This window comes from Hordeum vulgare, chromosome 3H (genome assembly GCF_904849725.1).
Source record: "Hordeum vulgare subsp. vulgare chromosome 3H, MorexV3_pseudomolecules_assembly, whole genome shotgun sequence".
Lineage (NCBI taxonomy): Eukaryota > Viridiplantae > Streptophyta > Magnoliopsida > Poales > Poaceae > Hordeum > Hordeum vulgare.
The window spans coordinates 13,058,348-13,076,057 of record NC_058520.1 but is presented as its reverse complement, the minus strand read 5'-3'; the positions used below and the strand labels follow the sequence as shown (position 1 = coordinate 13,076,057).

Sequence of the window (17,710 nt, the reverse complement as noted above, 5' to 3'; positions counted from 1 at the left end):
ATTTTTTCTGGAACGGAAGAAGATCGGGAAGCTTGAGAGCCAAGGCAGGGGAGCCTCACGGGCCCCACAAGCCCCCACCCCGCAGCCAGGGGGTAGGCTTGTGGCCCCCCTGAGCGCCCCTTAACCTAGGGGTTGCGCCTATAAATTCCCTAAAAATCCCAAAAAAATTAGGAGATCATCGAAAGTACTTTTCTGCCGCCGCAAGCTTCTGTCTCCGCAAGATCCCATCTGGGGCACGTTCTGGTGCCCTGCCGGTGGGGGGATTCAGATACGGAGGGCTTCTTCATCAACACCATGACCTCTCCGATGATGCGTGAGTAGTTCACCATAGACCTACGGGTCCATAGCTAGTAGCTAGATGGCTTCTTCTCTCTCTTGGATCTTCAATGCAAAGTTCTCGATGATCTTCATGGAGATCTATCCGATGTAATCTTCTTTTGCGGTGTGTTTGTCGAGATCCGATGAATTGTGGATTTATGATCAGATTATCTATGCATCTTATTCGAGTTTCTTCTAATCTCTCTTATGCATGATTTCATATCCTTGTAATTTTCTTCGAGTTGTGGGTTTTGTCTAGCCAACTATTTCTATGATTCTTGCAATGGGAGAACTGCTTGGTTTTGGGTTCATACCATGCGGTGACCTCACCCAGTGACAGAAGGGGTAGCGAGGCACGCATCGTGTTGTTGCCATCAAGGGTAAAAAGATGGGGTTTTCATCATTGGTTTGAGATTATCCCTCTACATCATGTCATCTTGCTCAAGGCGTTACTATGTTCGTCATGAACTCAATACACTAGATGCATGCTGGATAGCGGTCGATGTATGGAGTAATAGTAGTAGATGCAGAAAGTACCGGTCTACTTGTCTCGGACGTGATGCCTATATGTATGATCATTGCCTTAGATATTGTCATGACTTTGCGCGGTTCTATCAATTGCTCGACAGTAATTTGTTCACCCACCGTGATATTTGCTATTATGAGAGAAGCCTCTAGTCCACACCATATTTTCAGCCTTACACTTTTTACTTCGTTGCACTTTCCGCCTTCAGATCTCACTTTGCAAACAATCTTGAAGGGATTGACAACCCTTTTAAAGCGTTGGGTGCAAGCTTGTTTGTGTTTGCGCAGGTACTCTGGACTTGACGAGGCCCTCCTTCTGGATCGATACCTTGGTTCTCAAACTGAGGGAAATACTTACTGCTCCTATGCTGCATCACCCTTTCCTCTTCAAGGGAAAAACCGATGCAAACTAGAGAAGTAACAAGAATAATTCCTAGCGCCAAGGAAGGACTTTTGTTGGCGCAACAGAAGAATTTCTGGCGCCGTTGCCGGGGAGGAAGATCAAGTCAAGAACTCATCCAAGTAAGTTTCGCAAAATCATCTCTTGCATTTACTTTGTTTGCCAGTTGCCTCTCGTTTTCCTCTCCCCCACTTCACCTATTTGCCTTTTTTCGTTTGCCTTTTTCGTTCGTCCTTTTCTCTCGCTTGCTTTCTGTTCGCTTGTGTGACATGTGCCTTCAATATGCTTGCATCTTTGCTTGCTGAAAATCTAGTGATATGGATCCTCATCCACTTGCTAATCTCTTTAAGAGATCCAATTATGTTGATCCAATTGCTAGTGAGTTGAGTGCACTTGACTATCATTATGGAGTTTTGCTTGAGATGCGTGAATCTGAAAATTGTGAGTAAGAAATGTATGAAGTGATTCACGAGGCCTCCTTGGATGAAAAGCATGATTGCAATGGTTTCACTATAAATTTATTAGTGACAATCATGCTAAGAATATGCAAAACCCTAAGCTTGGGGATGCTAGTTTTGCTATGTCCACTACTTGTTGCAATGATCATGAGTGGGGTGATGATTTTTCTTATGATCTTGAAAATTTGTTTAAACCTCATGATGAATATGATATTTGCAATAATATTGAAAGTGGGTTTGGAGAAGTCATGACTTTAGTTGATGATAATCCCACTATTTTTGAAGACCGTCAACTTTGCATGCATGCTGATCATGAAAAGAATATCCTATGTGATAGTTACATTTTTGGATTCGAATATGATCCCACATGTAATTATTATGAGAGAGGAAAATATGGTGGTAGATTCTGTTTTTGATAGATTCTGTTTTTTTTGAGTTGGTTTCTTGTTTTGATCAAACTATGGTTAGTATCGGGGGGTACTAGCCATGGAAAAGTGAGAATACAGTAGCCCAACACCAATATAGATGGAATTCAAGTTTGCTATAGTACCAAAAGAAGTGGTAGTTTGTTTTCTTGTGCTAATGTTATCACGAGTTTCTGTTTAAGTTTTGTGTTGTGAAGTTTTCAAGTTTTGGGTGATGTTCTCATGGACAAAGAGATAAGGAGTGGAAAGAGCTCAAGCTTGGGGATGCCCAAGGCATCCTAAGCAAATTCAAGGACACAAAAAAGCCTAAGCTTGGGGATGCCCCAGGAAGGCATCCCCTCTTTCGTCTTCAATCCATCGGTAACATTACTTCACGGCCACTTAGCCCGTCCCGCATTCGGAATTGTTCGATTCCCACCATGCGGTTGAAATCGGGGCGAAATTCTGCTAAACCTAGCCCCCCTTCCCTATTTAAATAGCTCTCCCCTTCCATTTTAGTCTCTCTCTAATCCCTCCTCGAATTCTGCGCCCTTCCTAACCCTAGCCTCTCTCTCTTCCACAGCTCCTCCTCCCCAACCGCCTGGCCCGCCCGAGCCCGAGGGAAGCCCGCCCGAGCCCATCTGGGCCCGGATCGTCGCCGCCGCAGCTCAAGCAGTGCTACTGCAACAAAAGACCTTCCAACGGCGCCAGAAATAGGACTGTTGCTTGATACTCCTCACCAATGGCACCAGGAATCCTTCTGCTACGGCTACGACTTAAGGGACTTCCTAGGCAAATACAAAGGATTTCCCCCGTGGCCTTGGAGCCTTGCGTTGGTGTTCCCTCGAAGCGGAAAGGGTGATGTAGCACAGTGGTGGTAAGTATTTCCCTTAGTTTGAGAACCAAGGTATCGATCCAGTGGAGGTGTATCACAAGTGCCTGCACAAACACAAAAAGCTTGCTCCCAACGCTATGAAGGGGTTCTCAATCCCTTATAGATTGTTCGCCAAGTGAGAACTTAAAGCAACAAAGTAACAAAGCAAAGTAAAAGCGAAAGTGGAAACGATAGATGTGAATAGACTCGGGGGCCGTAGTGTTTACTAGTGGCTTCTCTCATGAAAGCAAGTAGACGGTGGGTGAACAAATTACTGTCGAGCAATTGATAGAACCACGCAAAGTCGTGACGTCATCTATGGCAATGATTATATCTATAGGCATCACGTCCAAAACAAGTAGACCGATACTTTCTGCATCTACTACTATTACTCCACACGTCGACCGCTATCCAGCATGCATCTGGTTTATTAAGTCCAAAAGAACAGAGTAACGCCTTAAGCAAGATGACATGATGTAGATGGACAATCTCATATCAACGACAGAGCCCACCTTGTTACCCTTGATGGTAACTACACGATGTGTGCCTTGCTGCCCCTACTGTCACTGGGAAAGGTCACCACACGGTAAGAACCCAAAACCAAGCACTTCTCCCATTGCAAGAATCATAGATCTAGTTGGCCAAACAAAACCCAAGACTCGGAGAGACTTACAAGGATATCAAATCATGCATAAAAGAAATCAGCAAAGACTCAAATATATATCATAGACAATCTGATCACAAATCCAAAATTCATCGGATCTCGACAAACACGCCGCCAAAGAAGATTACATCGGATAGATCTCCATGAAGATCATGGAGAACTTTGTCTTGAAAATCCAAGAGAGAGGAGAAGCCATCTAGCTACTAACTACGGACCGTAGGTCTGAAGTGAACTACTCACGAGTCACTGGAGGGGCGATGATGATGATGAAGAAGCCCTCCAACTCTAAAGTCCCCTCCGACAGGGCACCGGGAAGGGTCTCCAGATGAGATCTCGCGGAAATGGAAGCTTGCAGCGGCGGAAAAGTATTTTCGTGGATCCCTTGATTTTTTTATGATTTTTAGGGAATATATAGGCGCAAGATCTAGGTCAGGGGGCGCCAAGGAGGCCACAAGCCTGCCCACCGCCGCCCCTGGTGGCGGAGTGGGGGCTTGTGGGCTCCCTGTAGCCCTCCTGGCTTGGCCCACAAGCCCCCCGATCTTCTTCCGTTCGGGAAAAAATCATTTCGGGGATTTTATTCCGTTTGGACTCCGTTCCAAAATCAGATATGAAAAGAGCCAAAAACACAGAAAAACAGGATCTGGCACTTGGCACTGAATTAATAAGTTAGTCCCAAAAAAGATATAAAAGGTACATAAAACATCCAAAGATGACAAGATAACAGCATGAAACCATCAAAAATTATAGATACGTTTGAGACGTATCAAGCAGCTGCTCCGCCTGCGCCATGCCCCGCCGCCGCCTCGTCTGCCCTCGTCGCTGGGGCTTCCTCGTCGCCTCCCTGCCAGGCGCCGCCGGAGGCCACCGCCGGGTCGACCTCGCCGCCCCCATCTCTCCCCCTTCTTCCTTCTCCCTCTGCCCTAACCTCCCCTGCGTCCTCTCCCGGTGCCGCAGGTTCTCCAAGCCAACGCCGCCATGGATGAGGCCCTCAAGTCGCGGGCGCCGCAGATCGGCCTGCCATCGCTCGGATCCGGTGGATCCCGGCCGGATTCGCTCGGCTCTGCTGACGCCATGGCCGCCAATAGCCGCGGTCAGCTCCCACCGCCAGCTCCCTGCTCGTGCTAGAGGAGCACGAAGCGTGCTTGCGTGCCTGCTAGGCCGCCGCCTCGAGTGGGCTGCGCCCCAGGCCCAGACACCGAGCAAGGCCGACCCTCTCCCCCGACTGGGCCTTGGCCCACTAGGTGAGCAGCACCTCTTCCATGCTATCCAGCGCCCCGTGCACCATGTTGCTATATTGCGCCCACCAGTTTGGCCCGTTTAGTTTATTTAGGATTTTCGGAATTAATTTATTTCCAGGAAATTGTCGGATATTAAAACAAGCATAGATATTTAACCGAGTGTCGGATCGCGACGAGTTGTATATGTATCTTGAGTAGCTTTGCGCGTAGATTCGTATTTTGCAACTTGCATGCATGTTTGAACTAGTTTGACCCGTCGTATGCCTAGTCTTGCGTGTTGTCCCAATAGGGGATTGTTTCATATTTATTTTTCGTGCGTGTCCGGATTGCTCAAACCCCGTAGATAAAATGTTCATGTTTTTAGGAACCTCTTGCCATTTATTTTAGAGTAGTTGTTGGTATTTTAGCATGTAGGATTCCGTCGCAAGTTTGCTATATCGTGTTTAGGACATATTCCCGCATATAAGTGTGGCGTTGTTTATATGTTGCAACCCCTCATGTTATATATGTTTTTGGGGTAGAAACATCCATAGAATTTAACTGTGTATTTAGTTTTATCTTTTGATCAAGTTAGTTCGGGTGATATGTTGCCATGATGCCCTTTTGATTATTTTGTGGGATTTAATCCGTGCTTGATTTGTAGGAGTTGTCAACTAGAGATATGCCCTTGGATGTGTAGACTAGCCTCTGGTAATTTTGGTTGCAATAGAAATCCATGTTTAGTTGTGGTTTGCTTGCTCTCAACTTGCTAGAAAATAGTGCTGATTTGGAGATGCTGAAATATTTCTAAGTCTGAATCTGTTATATTTTGTTGCTGTCTTGTCATGAGTTTATCTGGTGATTTCTAGCTCTTTTGAGGTTGGTTCAATGGAGTTAGTTGTAGACTTTAGGATTTTCTAGCATGCTGTGAATTTTCATGCCATTTGGAGTCCTGTAGATTATGGTTTTTCTTCTGTCAATATGCCTTCAGATCGAAAACTGCACTGTCATAAACGGTGTTTTTCACTAAGTCTGAAACTGTGTGTGGAATGCTATTTTGTGATTTCTTTTCCTAGTGTTCCATGCTTCCATGCTAGGTGTTATTAGTTGTATGTTGTAGTGCATCTTTCCCTCTACCGCCTCATGCCTTGGTTGAGCATATTGGACTTGTGTAGCTCGTAGTTGTGGGGTGTAGAAAATGCTATGTGGCTGATTTTTGGCAGATCGTAGTCCTTTCTTATTTAGCTCGTAGTTGTTGAACCGTTGCTCCGTTTTGATAGTGTCCTATATGAAATTTGGAATCTCGTGTAGTTTCATATTATCTTGCTGGTTATGTGTTTTGAAATGCTTGTGACTGTCGTTGCACACATTTTGCATTCATGCCATCATATCTTGCGGTGTTCGTATCTTTTGAACCGTAGCTCCGTTGGAGATGTTCTCTATGTGTAAATTGCTTGTAACGATGCGTAGAATCACGTGAACCTGTTTATTTTGTTGTTTAACAAATATTTAAAAGTGCTAGTTAAGATCTGGACAGAATTACAAATTAACATATGAGGTCATCCTGGAGATGCTATATGTCATTTCCGACCTCATTTAAAATGCCTAGATAGGCAGATTAAATACGCTTCACCTATTGCCATGTTTAACAACATTTAATATTGCCGTGTACCTATTTAGGATAGAACTAAATAATTAAATGTGGAGTTTTTTGCATATTGAACTTCACTTAATATGTAGTGTTTGATTGTGTGAATTACCATGTCATACCGTGCATAATTGAGACTGATCATGCATCATATTAGGAGTGCATCATGTCGTGCATGTGCCGTGGTGAATATTTGTGTTGATGCTTGTTTCCGGTTGCTTCGTCTCGATAGAGTTCCGCAAGCGTGTCGGATTGTGAGGAACCGTTCGACTACATCGGTTCGTCTGCTTCACGGAGTCGTTCTTCTTTCAAGCGGGATCTCAGGCAAGATGACCATTTCCCCAGATACCATTACTATCATTGTCATGCTAGTTTTACCGTTTCTATCGTTATGTCTCGTTGTCTACCACCTGTTATATATCAGCCTCCCCAACATTGCCATGAAAACCTTCAACCTATTCACAACCTAGCAAACCACTGTTTGGCCATGTTACCGCTTGCTTAACCATGTGTTAGCGTTGCTAGTTGCAGGTGCAGTTGCTTCCATGTGACAACATGGATTCCTTCTTATATCACCCTATTAAATGTTATTTAATTTAATGCACCTATATACTCGGTAAAAGGTGGAAGGCTTGGCCTTTCTAGTCTGGTGTTTTGTTCCACCTTTGCCCCCTTAATTTCGGCTACCGGTGTTACGTTCCATAATTGAGCGCTCCTAACACGATCGGGGTTGTTATGAGGACCCCCTTGATAATTCGTTTTAGATTAAAGCTGGTCTACCAAGGCCCAACATTGGTACTACATTTGCCGAACATAATAATTTTGTTAATACTGAAAGCATAGGGCGTCATGAACCCGAGGAGTAATTTTATATAATACAGGGGGGCAGTGCTGATGGTGCTGGTCCAAAACTAGAGCCGTTTGCGGGGCCAACCCGGGGCAACTCGGGAGATGTCTATCGGGCCACCGTACGCTGTGCTTATCCGTCGTGTCCTGAGAACAAGATACGCGGCTCCTATCGGGATCGTCGACACGCCGGGCGGCCTTGCTGGATTAGTTTTACCTTTGATGAATGTCTTGTGCATCTGGATTCCGGTGATGCTTTGGACAATCTCAGAGTTGAGGTTTTCCACTAAGGAGTCCGACGAGATCGCGGGTTTCGTCATCGAGGATTTCTATGCGGCTTGTGGTAATTTGTGATGGATTAGTCGGAGCACCCCTGCAAGGTTAAATCTTTCGGAAAGCCGTGCCCGCGATTAAGTGGCAACATGGAAACTTTGTTTAACACTGGTTCTAGATAACTTGAAGATAACTTAATTAAAATATGCCAACTGCGTGCGTAACCGTGAGTGTCTCTTTCGCGAGTTCCTTCTCTGATCGAGGACACGGTGGGGTTATGTCTGACGTAGGTAGGTGTTCAGGATCATTCATTTGATCATCAGTAGTTCACGTCCGATATGTGTAGATCATCCCCCTCTTTATTCTTGTACTCGTAATCTAGCCACATCATATAATGCTTAGTTGCTTGCTGCAGCCTCACCACTTAACCACACCTCACCTATTAAGCTTTGCTAGTCTTGATACCTTTGGAAATGAGATTGCTGAGTCCCCTGTGGCTCACAGATTACTACAACACCAATTGCAGGTACAGGTAAAGGTTACTCGACGCGAGCGCGTTGATTGTTCATTTGGAGTTGCTTCTTCTTCTTCTTCATCGATCTAGGATGGGTTCCAGGCCGGCAACCTGGGATAGCAAGGATGGACGTCGTTCTCTTTTCTCGTTTGTTTTCGTCCGTAGTCGGACCCTCCTCTTCCTCATGATGTTTATGTATTGTACTGATGTGACTCTGATGTAGCTTGTGGCGAGTGTAAGCCAATTCCATATATCTCACCTTTTTAGTACATGTACTTGTAACGATATCCATTCTTGCGAAACGACGAGATGCGCTTCTATCCCCGACGAGGCCCTCGTGCCAAATTAAGGATAGGTTCGCATCTTGGGCGTTACACGAGGAGCCGTAAAATCATGCTGAATGAGCTCCGTGGAAGCCACGCTGCTTCTCCGCTGAGATGGTGGGGTAGCTTTAGTGACAACGTCCAAGGAAGGATCTTCGTGCCGCTGGGATGGTTCGCCGGTAGCTTTTGGCTCTCAAGTTCCTCTAGTTTTGCTAATCTTGCACTAAGCTTTTGCATTTCGGTTGCTTCCTCTTTTTTTCTTTCTCTATCGGCTTCTATAACCATCGCTGTCGGGAAAACCATGCACCCACAAAACAGAGCCTCATGTGCCTCATGTTTGTCGAGGGTGCTCAGGATTCCCGAGGGCATCTGTCAGCTTGTCCTTCTCTTTGTCGGGAATGAACGTCCCTTCCTGCGCTGCCTTGATTGCCTCCTCAAGCTTGGTAATGGGTATTGCAAGTTGTTCGTTCGTCCAAACACACTTCCCTGATTCGCTGCCCAAAGTTCCCCCAACCCCGAAGAACCAAGTCCTTGAGCGATCTGGCCAGTGCAATGTCGCTGGTTGGACCCCTTTAGCAAGCAGGTCTTGCTCAGCTTTGTCCCACAACTACCGGGCTTTGTTGTAGCCACCTGACCCTGCTACTTCTTGAGCTTGTGTTGGTTTTTCCTTGAAGAGGAAAGGGTGATGCAGCAAAGTAGATAAGTATTTCCCTCAGTTTGTTGAGAACCAAGGTATGAATCCAGTAGGAGGAACAAGCAAGGCCCCAATCTTAGCACCTACACAAACAATCAAACACTTGCACCCAACGCTAAAAAGGGGTTGTCAATCCCTTCACGGTTATTTGCAAGGATGAGATCTGATAGAGATAGATATAAGAGATTGCTGGAACTAAAGGAAAAAATAAGTAAATAAATGGCAGCAATATATTTTTGGTGCTTTTGGTTATAGATCTGAAAGTATAATACGAAAAATAGACCTGGGGGGCATAGGTTTCACTAGAGGCTTCTCTCCTGAAGGAAAATAATATGGTGGATGAACAAATTACGGTCGAGCAATTGATAGAAAAGCGAATAATTATGAAGATAACCAAGGCAATGATTATGCATATAGGCATCACATCTGTGTCAAGTAGAACGAAACGATTCTGCATCTACTACTATTACTCCACACATAGACCGACTCCTCCCTGCATCTAGAGTATTAAGTTCATGAAGAACAGAGTAACGCATTAGGTAAGATGACATGATGTAGAGGGATAAACTCAAGCAATATGATGAAAACCCCATCTTTTTTATCCTCGATGGCAACAATGCAATACGTGCCTTGGTACCCCTTCGTCACTGGGTGAGGACACCGCAAGATTGAACCCAAACTAAGCACTTCTCCCATTACAAGAATTACCAATCTAGTTGGCCAAACCAAACTAATAACTCGAAAAGACTTGCTAAGATATGAAATCATGCATATAAGAATTCAAAGAAGATTCAAATAATATTCGTAGATAATCTGAACATAAACCCACAATTCATCTGATCTCGACAAACACACCGCAAGAGTATTACATCGGATCGATCTGCATGAAGATCATGAAGAACATGGTATTGAAGAACAAAGAGAGAGAAGAAGGCATCTAGCTACTAGCTATGGACCCGTAGGTCTGTGGTGAACTACTCACGCATCATTGGAGCGGCAATGGAGTTGATGTAGATGACGTCCGTGATCGATCCCCCCCCCCCCCCCCGCGACAGATTAGCGGAAAAGGCTCCCAGATTGGATCTCACGGGAACAGAGGCTCCCGGCGGCGGAAAACTATTTTTTGGTCTTCTTTTTGGTATTGGGGGAATATTTGGGAATTTATAGGACGAAGATTAGAGTTAGGAGGCCCACAGGGGGCCCACAAGCCAGCGGGCACGCCCCCCTAGGGCGCTCCCTACAGGCTTGTCGACTCCCCGCAGGTCTCCTGCCCCCTTCTCCAAGTCTGGCAGGTTTCTTCTGGTCCAAGAAAAATCATTTCGGAGATTTTATTCCATTTTTACTCCGTTTAATATTCCTTATCTGCAATACTCAAAAACATGAAAATAACAGAAACTGGCACTAGGCTCTAGGTTAATAGGTTAGTCCCAAAAATAATATAAAATAGCATATTAATGCATATAAAACATCCAAAACAGCTAATATAATACCATGAAACAATCAAAAATTATAGATACGTTGGAGATGTATCAATCATCCCCAAGCTTAATTCCTGCTCGCCCTCGAGTAGATAAATGATAAAAACAATTTTTTTGATGTGGAATGCTACCTAACATATTTATCCATGTAATATTCTTTACTGTGGAATGAATATTTAGATCCATAAGATTCAAAACAAAAGTCTAATATTGACAGAAAAACAATAATACTTCAAGCATACTAAGAAGGCACTTGCGTCCTTTCAAAACAACATGGCCTTAGGAAATTATCCCTACAAAATCATATGGTCTGGCTATGCTCCATCTTCCCCACACAAAGTATCTAAATCATGCACAACCCCGATGAAAGTCAAACAATTGTTTCACACTTTTTATGTTCTCAAACCTTTTCAACTCTCACGTGATACATGAGCATGAGCCATGGATATAACACTATAGGTGAAATAGAATATGGTGGAGGTTGCAAAAAAAGGGAGAAGATGGTCTCACATCAACTAGGCGTGTCAAGAGGCTATGGAGATGCCCATCAATAGATATCAATGTGAGTGAGTAGGGATTTCCATGCAACAAATGCACTAGAGCTATAAGTGTATGGAAGCTCAAAAAGGAACTAAGTGGTTGTGCAAAAGATGAAATTCTACTAGTTATATGTAAGTGACAAAATAGGCAAGTGTGGAAAAAGATAGTAGCATTATCCCTTCTCTCTTTCTCTCAGTTTTTTGGTGGGCATCTTTGGCCTCATTTATTGTTTATGGGCTTCGCTGGCCTCTTTTTTTTTTTGTAAAGTATGGAGACTCATCCCAACTTGTGAGGGAATCATAGCTTCCATCATCCTTTTTTCACACGGGACAATGCCCTAATAATGCAAATCATCACACTTTTATTTACTTACAACTCAAAGATTACAACTCGATATCTAGAACAAAATATGACTCTATCAGCAATATGGAAGTGATGGTGCGTGTCAAAAAAAACGGACGGTGCTGTTACATGGCAATATATCTCGGAATGGCTACGAAAATTCCGTAATAGGTAGATATGGTGCCTGTTTTGAGGAAAGTATATGGTGGTTGTTTTGAGGAAGATGGGTTTAATGTACGGGCGAAAGTTGGGCTGTACTGGAGAGGCTAACAAAGGTGGAAGGGTGTGAGTGCGTATAATCCATGAACTCAACATTAGTCATAAAGAACTCACATACTTATTGCAAAAGCCTATTAGTTATCGAAGCAAAGTATTAGATGCATGCTCCTAGGGCAGGAGTTGGTAGGAGTTAACCATCGCGCGATCCCGACCTCCACACAAAGGTTGACAATCATTAAACAAATCATGCTCCGACTTCATCACATAATGGTTCATCATACGTGCATGCTACGGGAATCACAAACTTTAACGCAAGTATTTCTTCCAATTCACAATTACTTACTAGCATGACTCTCATATTACCATCTTCATACCTCAAAACTATATGCAAGGAATCAAACTTCTCATCATATTCAATGCACTTAATATGAAAGTTTTTATTATATCCCTCTTGGATGCCCATTATATTAGGACTAAATTCATAACCTAAACCAATTACCATGCTGTTTAAAAGACTCTCAAAATAATATAAGTGAGGTACGAGAGTTTAATAATTTCTATAAAATAAAACACCACCATGCTCTAAAAGATATAAGTGAAGCACTAGAGTAACATTGCCTATCTCAAAAGATATAAGTGAAGCACATAGAGTATTCTAATAAATTGACAATTCAGCGTGTCTCTCTCAAAAGATGTGTGCAGCAAGGATGATTGTGGTAAACTAAAAAGTAAAGACTCATATCATACAAGACGCTCGAAACAAAACACATACCATGTGGTGAATAAAAATATAGCCTCAAGTAAATCTAACGTTGGATTGAAGACGGAAGAGGGGATGCCTTCCGGGGCATCCCCAAGCTTAGGCTCGTTGGTATCCTCGAATATGTATTGGGGTGCCTTGGGCATCCCCAAGCTTAGGCTCTTGCCACTCCTTACCAGATGGGTTGGAGATAGCAGTTAAGAGACTTGCTTCCCAATCCGGACAGGGTTTCCTTGAGTTTAAAAATGAAGTCCAGCTTATAGCCAAACTCCAGCACACCAATTTGGTTAGGTTCTTGGGATGTTACTCCCAAGAAGAGGAGAAAATACTGTTCTATGAATACTTGGCAAACAAAAGCCAGAATATCTTCATCTTTGGTATGTGTTTGCATTTATTAATTTACTTTAATTATTGTCGGTGGTTGTGTTGCATCAAATAACTAAAGATCACTCAAAACTTTTATTTCCATTAGTTATGTGAATATATAGTTTCATTTATGTGGGTGCTTTTATCGTTATACTAAGTATCTAATTGATATGCAAATGAGTATAAAAGAGCTTTACTAGATTGGTCAAAACTATTACAAATAATTGAAGGAGTAGCACATGGACTCCTTTACTTACGTAAGCACTCTTGGTTGCTTGTCATACATCGAGATCTTAAACCAAGCAACATTCTTCTAGACAGCAAAATGAATCCAAAAATTTCAGTTTTCGGGCTAGCAAAAATATTCAGCTCAAATGAAACTCAAGGTGACACTACAAGAATAGTGGTTGGCACATAGTAAGTTTCATAGGAAAAACTCCAATACAATTATATATATTACATTTCAACCAGATAAGGTAATCCTGACATTTATCATATACCATTTTAGTGGTTACATGGCCCCTGAGTATGCTTCGAAGGGTGTTTTCTCTATTAAATCCGATGTCCTCAGCTTTGGTGTTGTAATTTTTGAGATCCTTAGCGGAAAACGGAATTCTGGTAAACAACGATGTGGAGGCTTCATCAATCTGCTTGGATATGTGAGATTATGCACACAAACTTAAGCTTGCATTTTTTCCCTTCATTTGCTATAAAACCTAATTTATGCAATGGGATTGCAAACAGGCATGGCAATTGTGGGAAGACGGAAAGTGGATCAATCTCCTTGATGCATCAATGGTTCCCGATAGTAACTTGTCAAAGTTAATGAGATGCATTAATATAGCATTGTATGTGTACAAGAGAATGCATCCCATCGGCCAACCATGGGACATATTGTTTCAATGCTAAGAAGTGATACTATGATCTTGGCTAAGCCCAAGCAGGCAGCATATATCAATGTAAGGGTGGGAATGAAGAGACGGCCAATGCTCCTAAGTCATGCAGTATTAATGATAATATAACCATATCTGCCACAATTCCTAGATAGTGGTTTTCCTCGTGTCACGTTATTAATCCATCTCATTGTACTAGTATTCACCATAAACATTATATGATGTGGAACTATAAGTGTTGCTTCAAATGTGAGATTATGTATCCAAATAGTATTAAAGCAGGCTTCCAAGCTAGTTGGAGTACATAACCAGCAGCTTTTCCCATACCTTTGCTCATTTTTACCTTTCGGTCTTGCAAAATATTTCCTTAATTTAATGGTGTACATATAGCAAATTTTCTAGCATTCTAGCCTACATAATTGAAACATGTGCGGTCTGGCTGGTTTTCCCATCTACATGTGTGGACTAAATGTTGCCCAAACAAAAATTGAGGGATTAGATGTAGACTTTAGTTAAACTTGTGGGGCAAAAATATACTTTGCTCTCAAAAATAGGGTGACACCGAGTCAAGCAATAGTCAACAGACTGGTCGGCATCCACTGCGAAGACTTGCTTTGCATTCTTACATGTCAATCCATTGCCTTCTACTTTTGAAAAAAAGTCAATCCAGTGCATTAAGTTGCTTTGCATTCTTCCAAGTCTACGGTGGGCACAAAACACGTACATTTCCAAGTCCATCCACGCGTGCCAAACACGTATGTTTTTGCGTTTTAAGCAACGGGAAACGGAGACAATCCGGACCATCAGAAACCCTGCCGCACAATGGTGATAGTGCTGCTGCTCCTCCTTCTCCTCATGCCGGCGTCGGCATCGGCGATCGGCCATGTCTGCGGCACCGGCGGCAACTACACGGCCAAAAGCACCTACCGGTCCAGCATCGCCGCGCTCAACGCCACCCTCCCCGGCAACACCTCCTCCTCCCCGCAGCTCTTCGCCAAAGCCACCGCCGGCGCGGTGCGCGCTCTCGCGCTCTGCCGCCGCCACGACACCACCAACCTGACCGCGTGCAGAGAGTGCCTCGCCTCCTCTTTCAAGTACGCGCAGAAAATGTGCCCCAAACACAAGGCCGCCACCGTCTACTACGACTACGACGAGGTAAACGTCACGCGGCCAGGGTGCCTCCTCGGCTTCTCCGACGACGGCCGCTTCCTCAGCCAGGGATCCATTGTCAGCTGGAACAGCACGTTCTTCCAGTTCTTTAACCCGGTGCAAATCCCGGGCAACGCCGGCGTGGCTGCTGCTGCCGTGCGCCAGCTCCTGACGCAGACGGCACGGTACGCGGCTGACACGGCAAGGAGGTTCGCCACAGGGTCCATGGATTCCATTGGCAGCGCCGCCCCGACACTCTACTCCCTGGCACAGTGCACGCCTGACCTGTCCGCCGGCGACTGCCTGGCGTGTCTCCGGCGGCTTGTCGGTACGCTCAATGCCACCAACTCCGTGCGCGTGGGAGGACGGATGTTCGTGCTTCGCTGCAACGTGAGGTTCGAGCCCTTTATGTTCCACAACGACAAAAGCATGCGGCGGATTCCATCTCCATCATCCATCGCTCCGGCACCAGCACCAGCACCAGCACCAGCACCAGCACCAGCGCCGGCTCCCGCAGACAAGAGTATGTGTTGAACAATCCACGCCTGCAAAACAATTCAAATATGCGGATGATCGACAAGACTGTTGATCAATTAGTTAGCAATGTTATCATGACTTATGTGACGTATGTTAGTTCATGCATGTATGGATGTTTAATTTTGAAGGACATGGAGTCAAACCTTGGGTAATTGCCTTATCGGTGGCGGCTCCTGTAGCACTAGTTGCACTATGCTTCATCGTCTACCATCGTAGACGCCATAGGACAAAGAGCACAAAAAGTGAGTAAATTAGTTAGTACTAAGGTGATCAACAGTATATAATATACCCTTCTCCACTAAATCTAAAAGAGTCATAATTGAAGAGATCGATACTGATATTGCTAGTTCATAATTTTCAGATAAAAGGAGCTTGCAAGGAAAGCGTACTCATGAATTTCAAGAAGGAGACGAACTAGTTTGGGCAATGGAAACGGAGTTGGCTGAGTTTGCGGTATTTGACTTTCATCAGATACTAGAGGCTACGGTTAACTTTTCCGAGGAAAACAAGCTCGGCCAAGGTGGATTTGGCCCTGTTTACAAGGTAATTATATACAACACCGTTCTGTAATCCTTGTTTTCTAGGAAATACAAAATGCATAGCAAAGCCCTGTTAGAGTACAGATAAATATAGATCCAAAGTAGTATAAATGTGCTTTTACTCACCATTGAATTGAGACATAACTTGTGCGACGTAAAGCAGCCCGTATTTTTGCATAATATTGATAAAATATTTATGTTTCCTAGGGCCAGTTTCCTGATGGAAATGAGATAGCAGTGAAGAGACTTGATTCACGTTCAGGACAAGGTTTCAGAGAGTTCAAAAATGAAGTTGAGCTCATAGCGAAACTTCAACACAGAAATTTGGTTAGGCTCATGGGATGTTGCTCTCAAGGAGAGGAGAAAATACTGGTCTACGAATACTTGCCAAATAAGAGCTTGGACTTTTTCATATTTAGTACATATTTGTACTTTCAGATTCATATGATACATATTGTTTGTCATGATGGTAACTTCAATTTCTTAAATTAAGGTTCTCGGATTTATATTATTTCGTTGAATTACTCTATTATATTAACTTTTATTTACATGTAGATGAAAATAGAAAAGCACTACTGGATTGGGACAAACGTCTTGCAATAATAGTGGGGATAGCAGAAGGACTTCTTTATCTACATAAGCACTCTAGGTTGCGTGTTATACATCGAGATCTTAAGCCAAGCAACGTTCTCTTGGATAGCGAAATGAATGCAAAAATTTCAGATTTTGGACTAGCAAAAATATTTAGCTCAAATGACACCGAAGCAAATACTACAAGGAAAGTGGTTGGTACATTGTAAGTTTCATATAAATTATTCCATTTATGAACATATAAATTGCAACTCGACCATATAGTAAGTGTGTATATATTGTTTCATAATTTTAGTGGCTACATGGCACCCGAGTATGCTTCCCACGGTATCTTCTCTATCAAATCAGATGTCTTCAGCTTCGGTGTCTTAACTCTTGAGATCCTTAGCGGGAAAAGGAATTCTCATGAATGTGGAAATTTCATTAACCTCCTTGGACATGTGAGTGCACCTTTACATATACATAAAATAAGAAATAAAAATCTAATTTATTATATGTCAAGTATTTGATGAAGTTTTAAATAGGCTTGGCAATTATTTGAAGAAGAAAGCTGGGTCGATCTCATTGATACGCCATTGCTTTCCAACGGTTATTCGGAAGAAATGATGAGGTGCATTAACATTGCATTGTTATGTGTACAAGAGAGTGTAATTGATCGACCAACCATGCTGGATGTTGTCGCAATGCTAAGCAACAAATCCATGATCGTAGATAAGCCTAAGAACCCAGCATATTTCACGGGGGATAAAGAAGCACCCACTATAAATCAGTCGTGTAGTGTTAATGATGTGACTATATCTACAATAACCCCTAGATAGTTTTATGTTGTATCAGTGTTGTACGAACTTAGATGGTGTGTAGTGCATAGGCTTGAAGTATTATATGAAGTGCATGGCCTTCAATGCACCATATTTTGTATGATGGATATAACCAATGAATTTTTTTTGGATAAATTGTATCGATGTTTTCTCATATTGTACCGATGGTTTTGATAAAGTTGAATGTGTTTTCAACACCGTCAATAACCATACCAGAGTTTGTTGTTGGTTCGTCAAAGGATTCTCCAACAAAATAGATACTATCTCATGGAAAGAGTGGGACACCTTTGTACCTATCACGTGGTATCATAGTTCGGGTT

At 43.3% G+C, this 17,710-nt stretch overlaps 1 protein-coding gene and 1 pseudogene across 1 annotated transcript; both read left to right on the top strand.

Moving 5' to 3' along the window:
- The first annotated feature begins 4,430 nt into the window (after positions 1-4,430).
- Positions 4,431-13,937, top strand: LOC123441350 (annotated as a pseudogene).
- A 641-nt stretch (positions 13,938-14,578) lies between these two features.
- On the top strand, positions 14,579-17,390 carry LOC123439250 (cysteine-rich receptor-like protein kinase 10). Its single transcript, XM_045115987.1, has 7 exons — positions 14,579-15,428; positions 15,571-15,684; positions 15,804-15,985; positions 16,189-16,399; positions 16,537-16,777; positions 16,868-17,012; positions 17,097-17,390. Exons 1-7 carry the CDS (start codon positions 14,579-14,581, stop codon positions 17,388-17,390), a joined length of 2,037 nt encoding a protein of 678 aa, XP_044971922.1.
- The last annotated feature ends 320 nt before the right edge of the window (positions 17,391-17,710 follow it).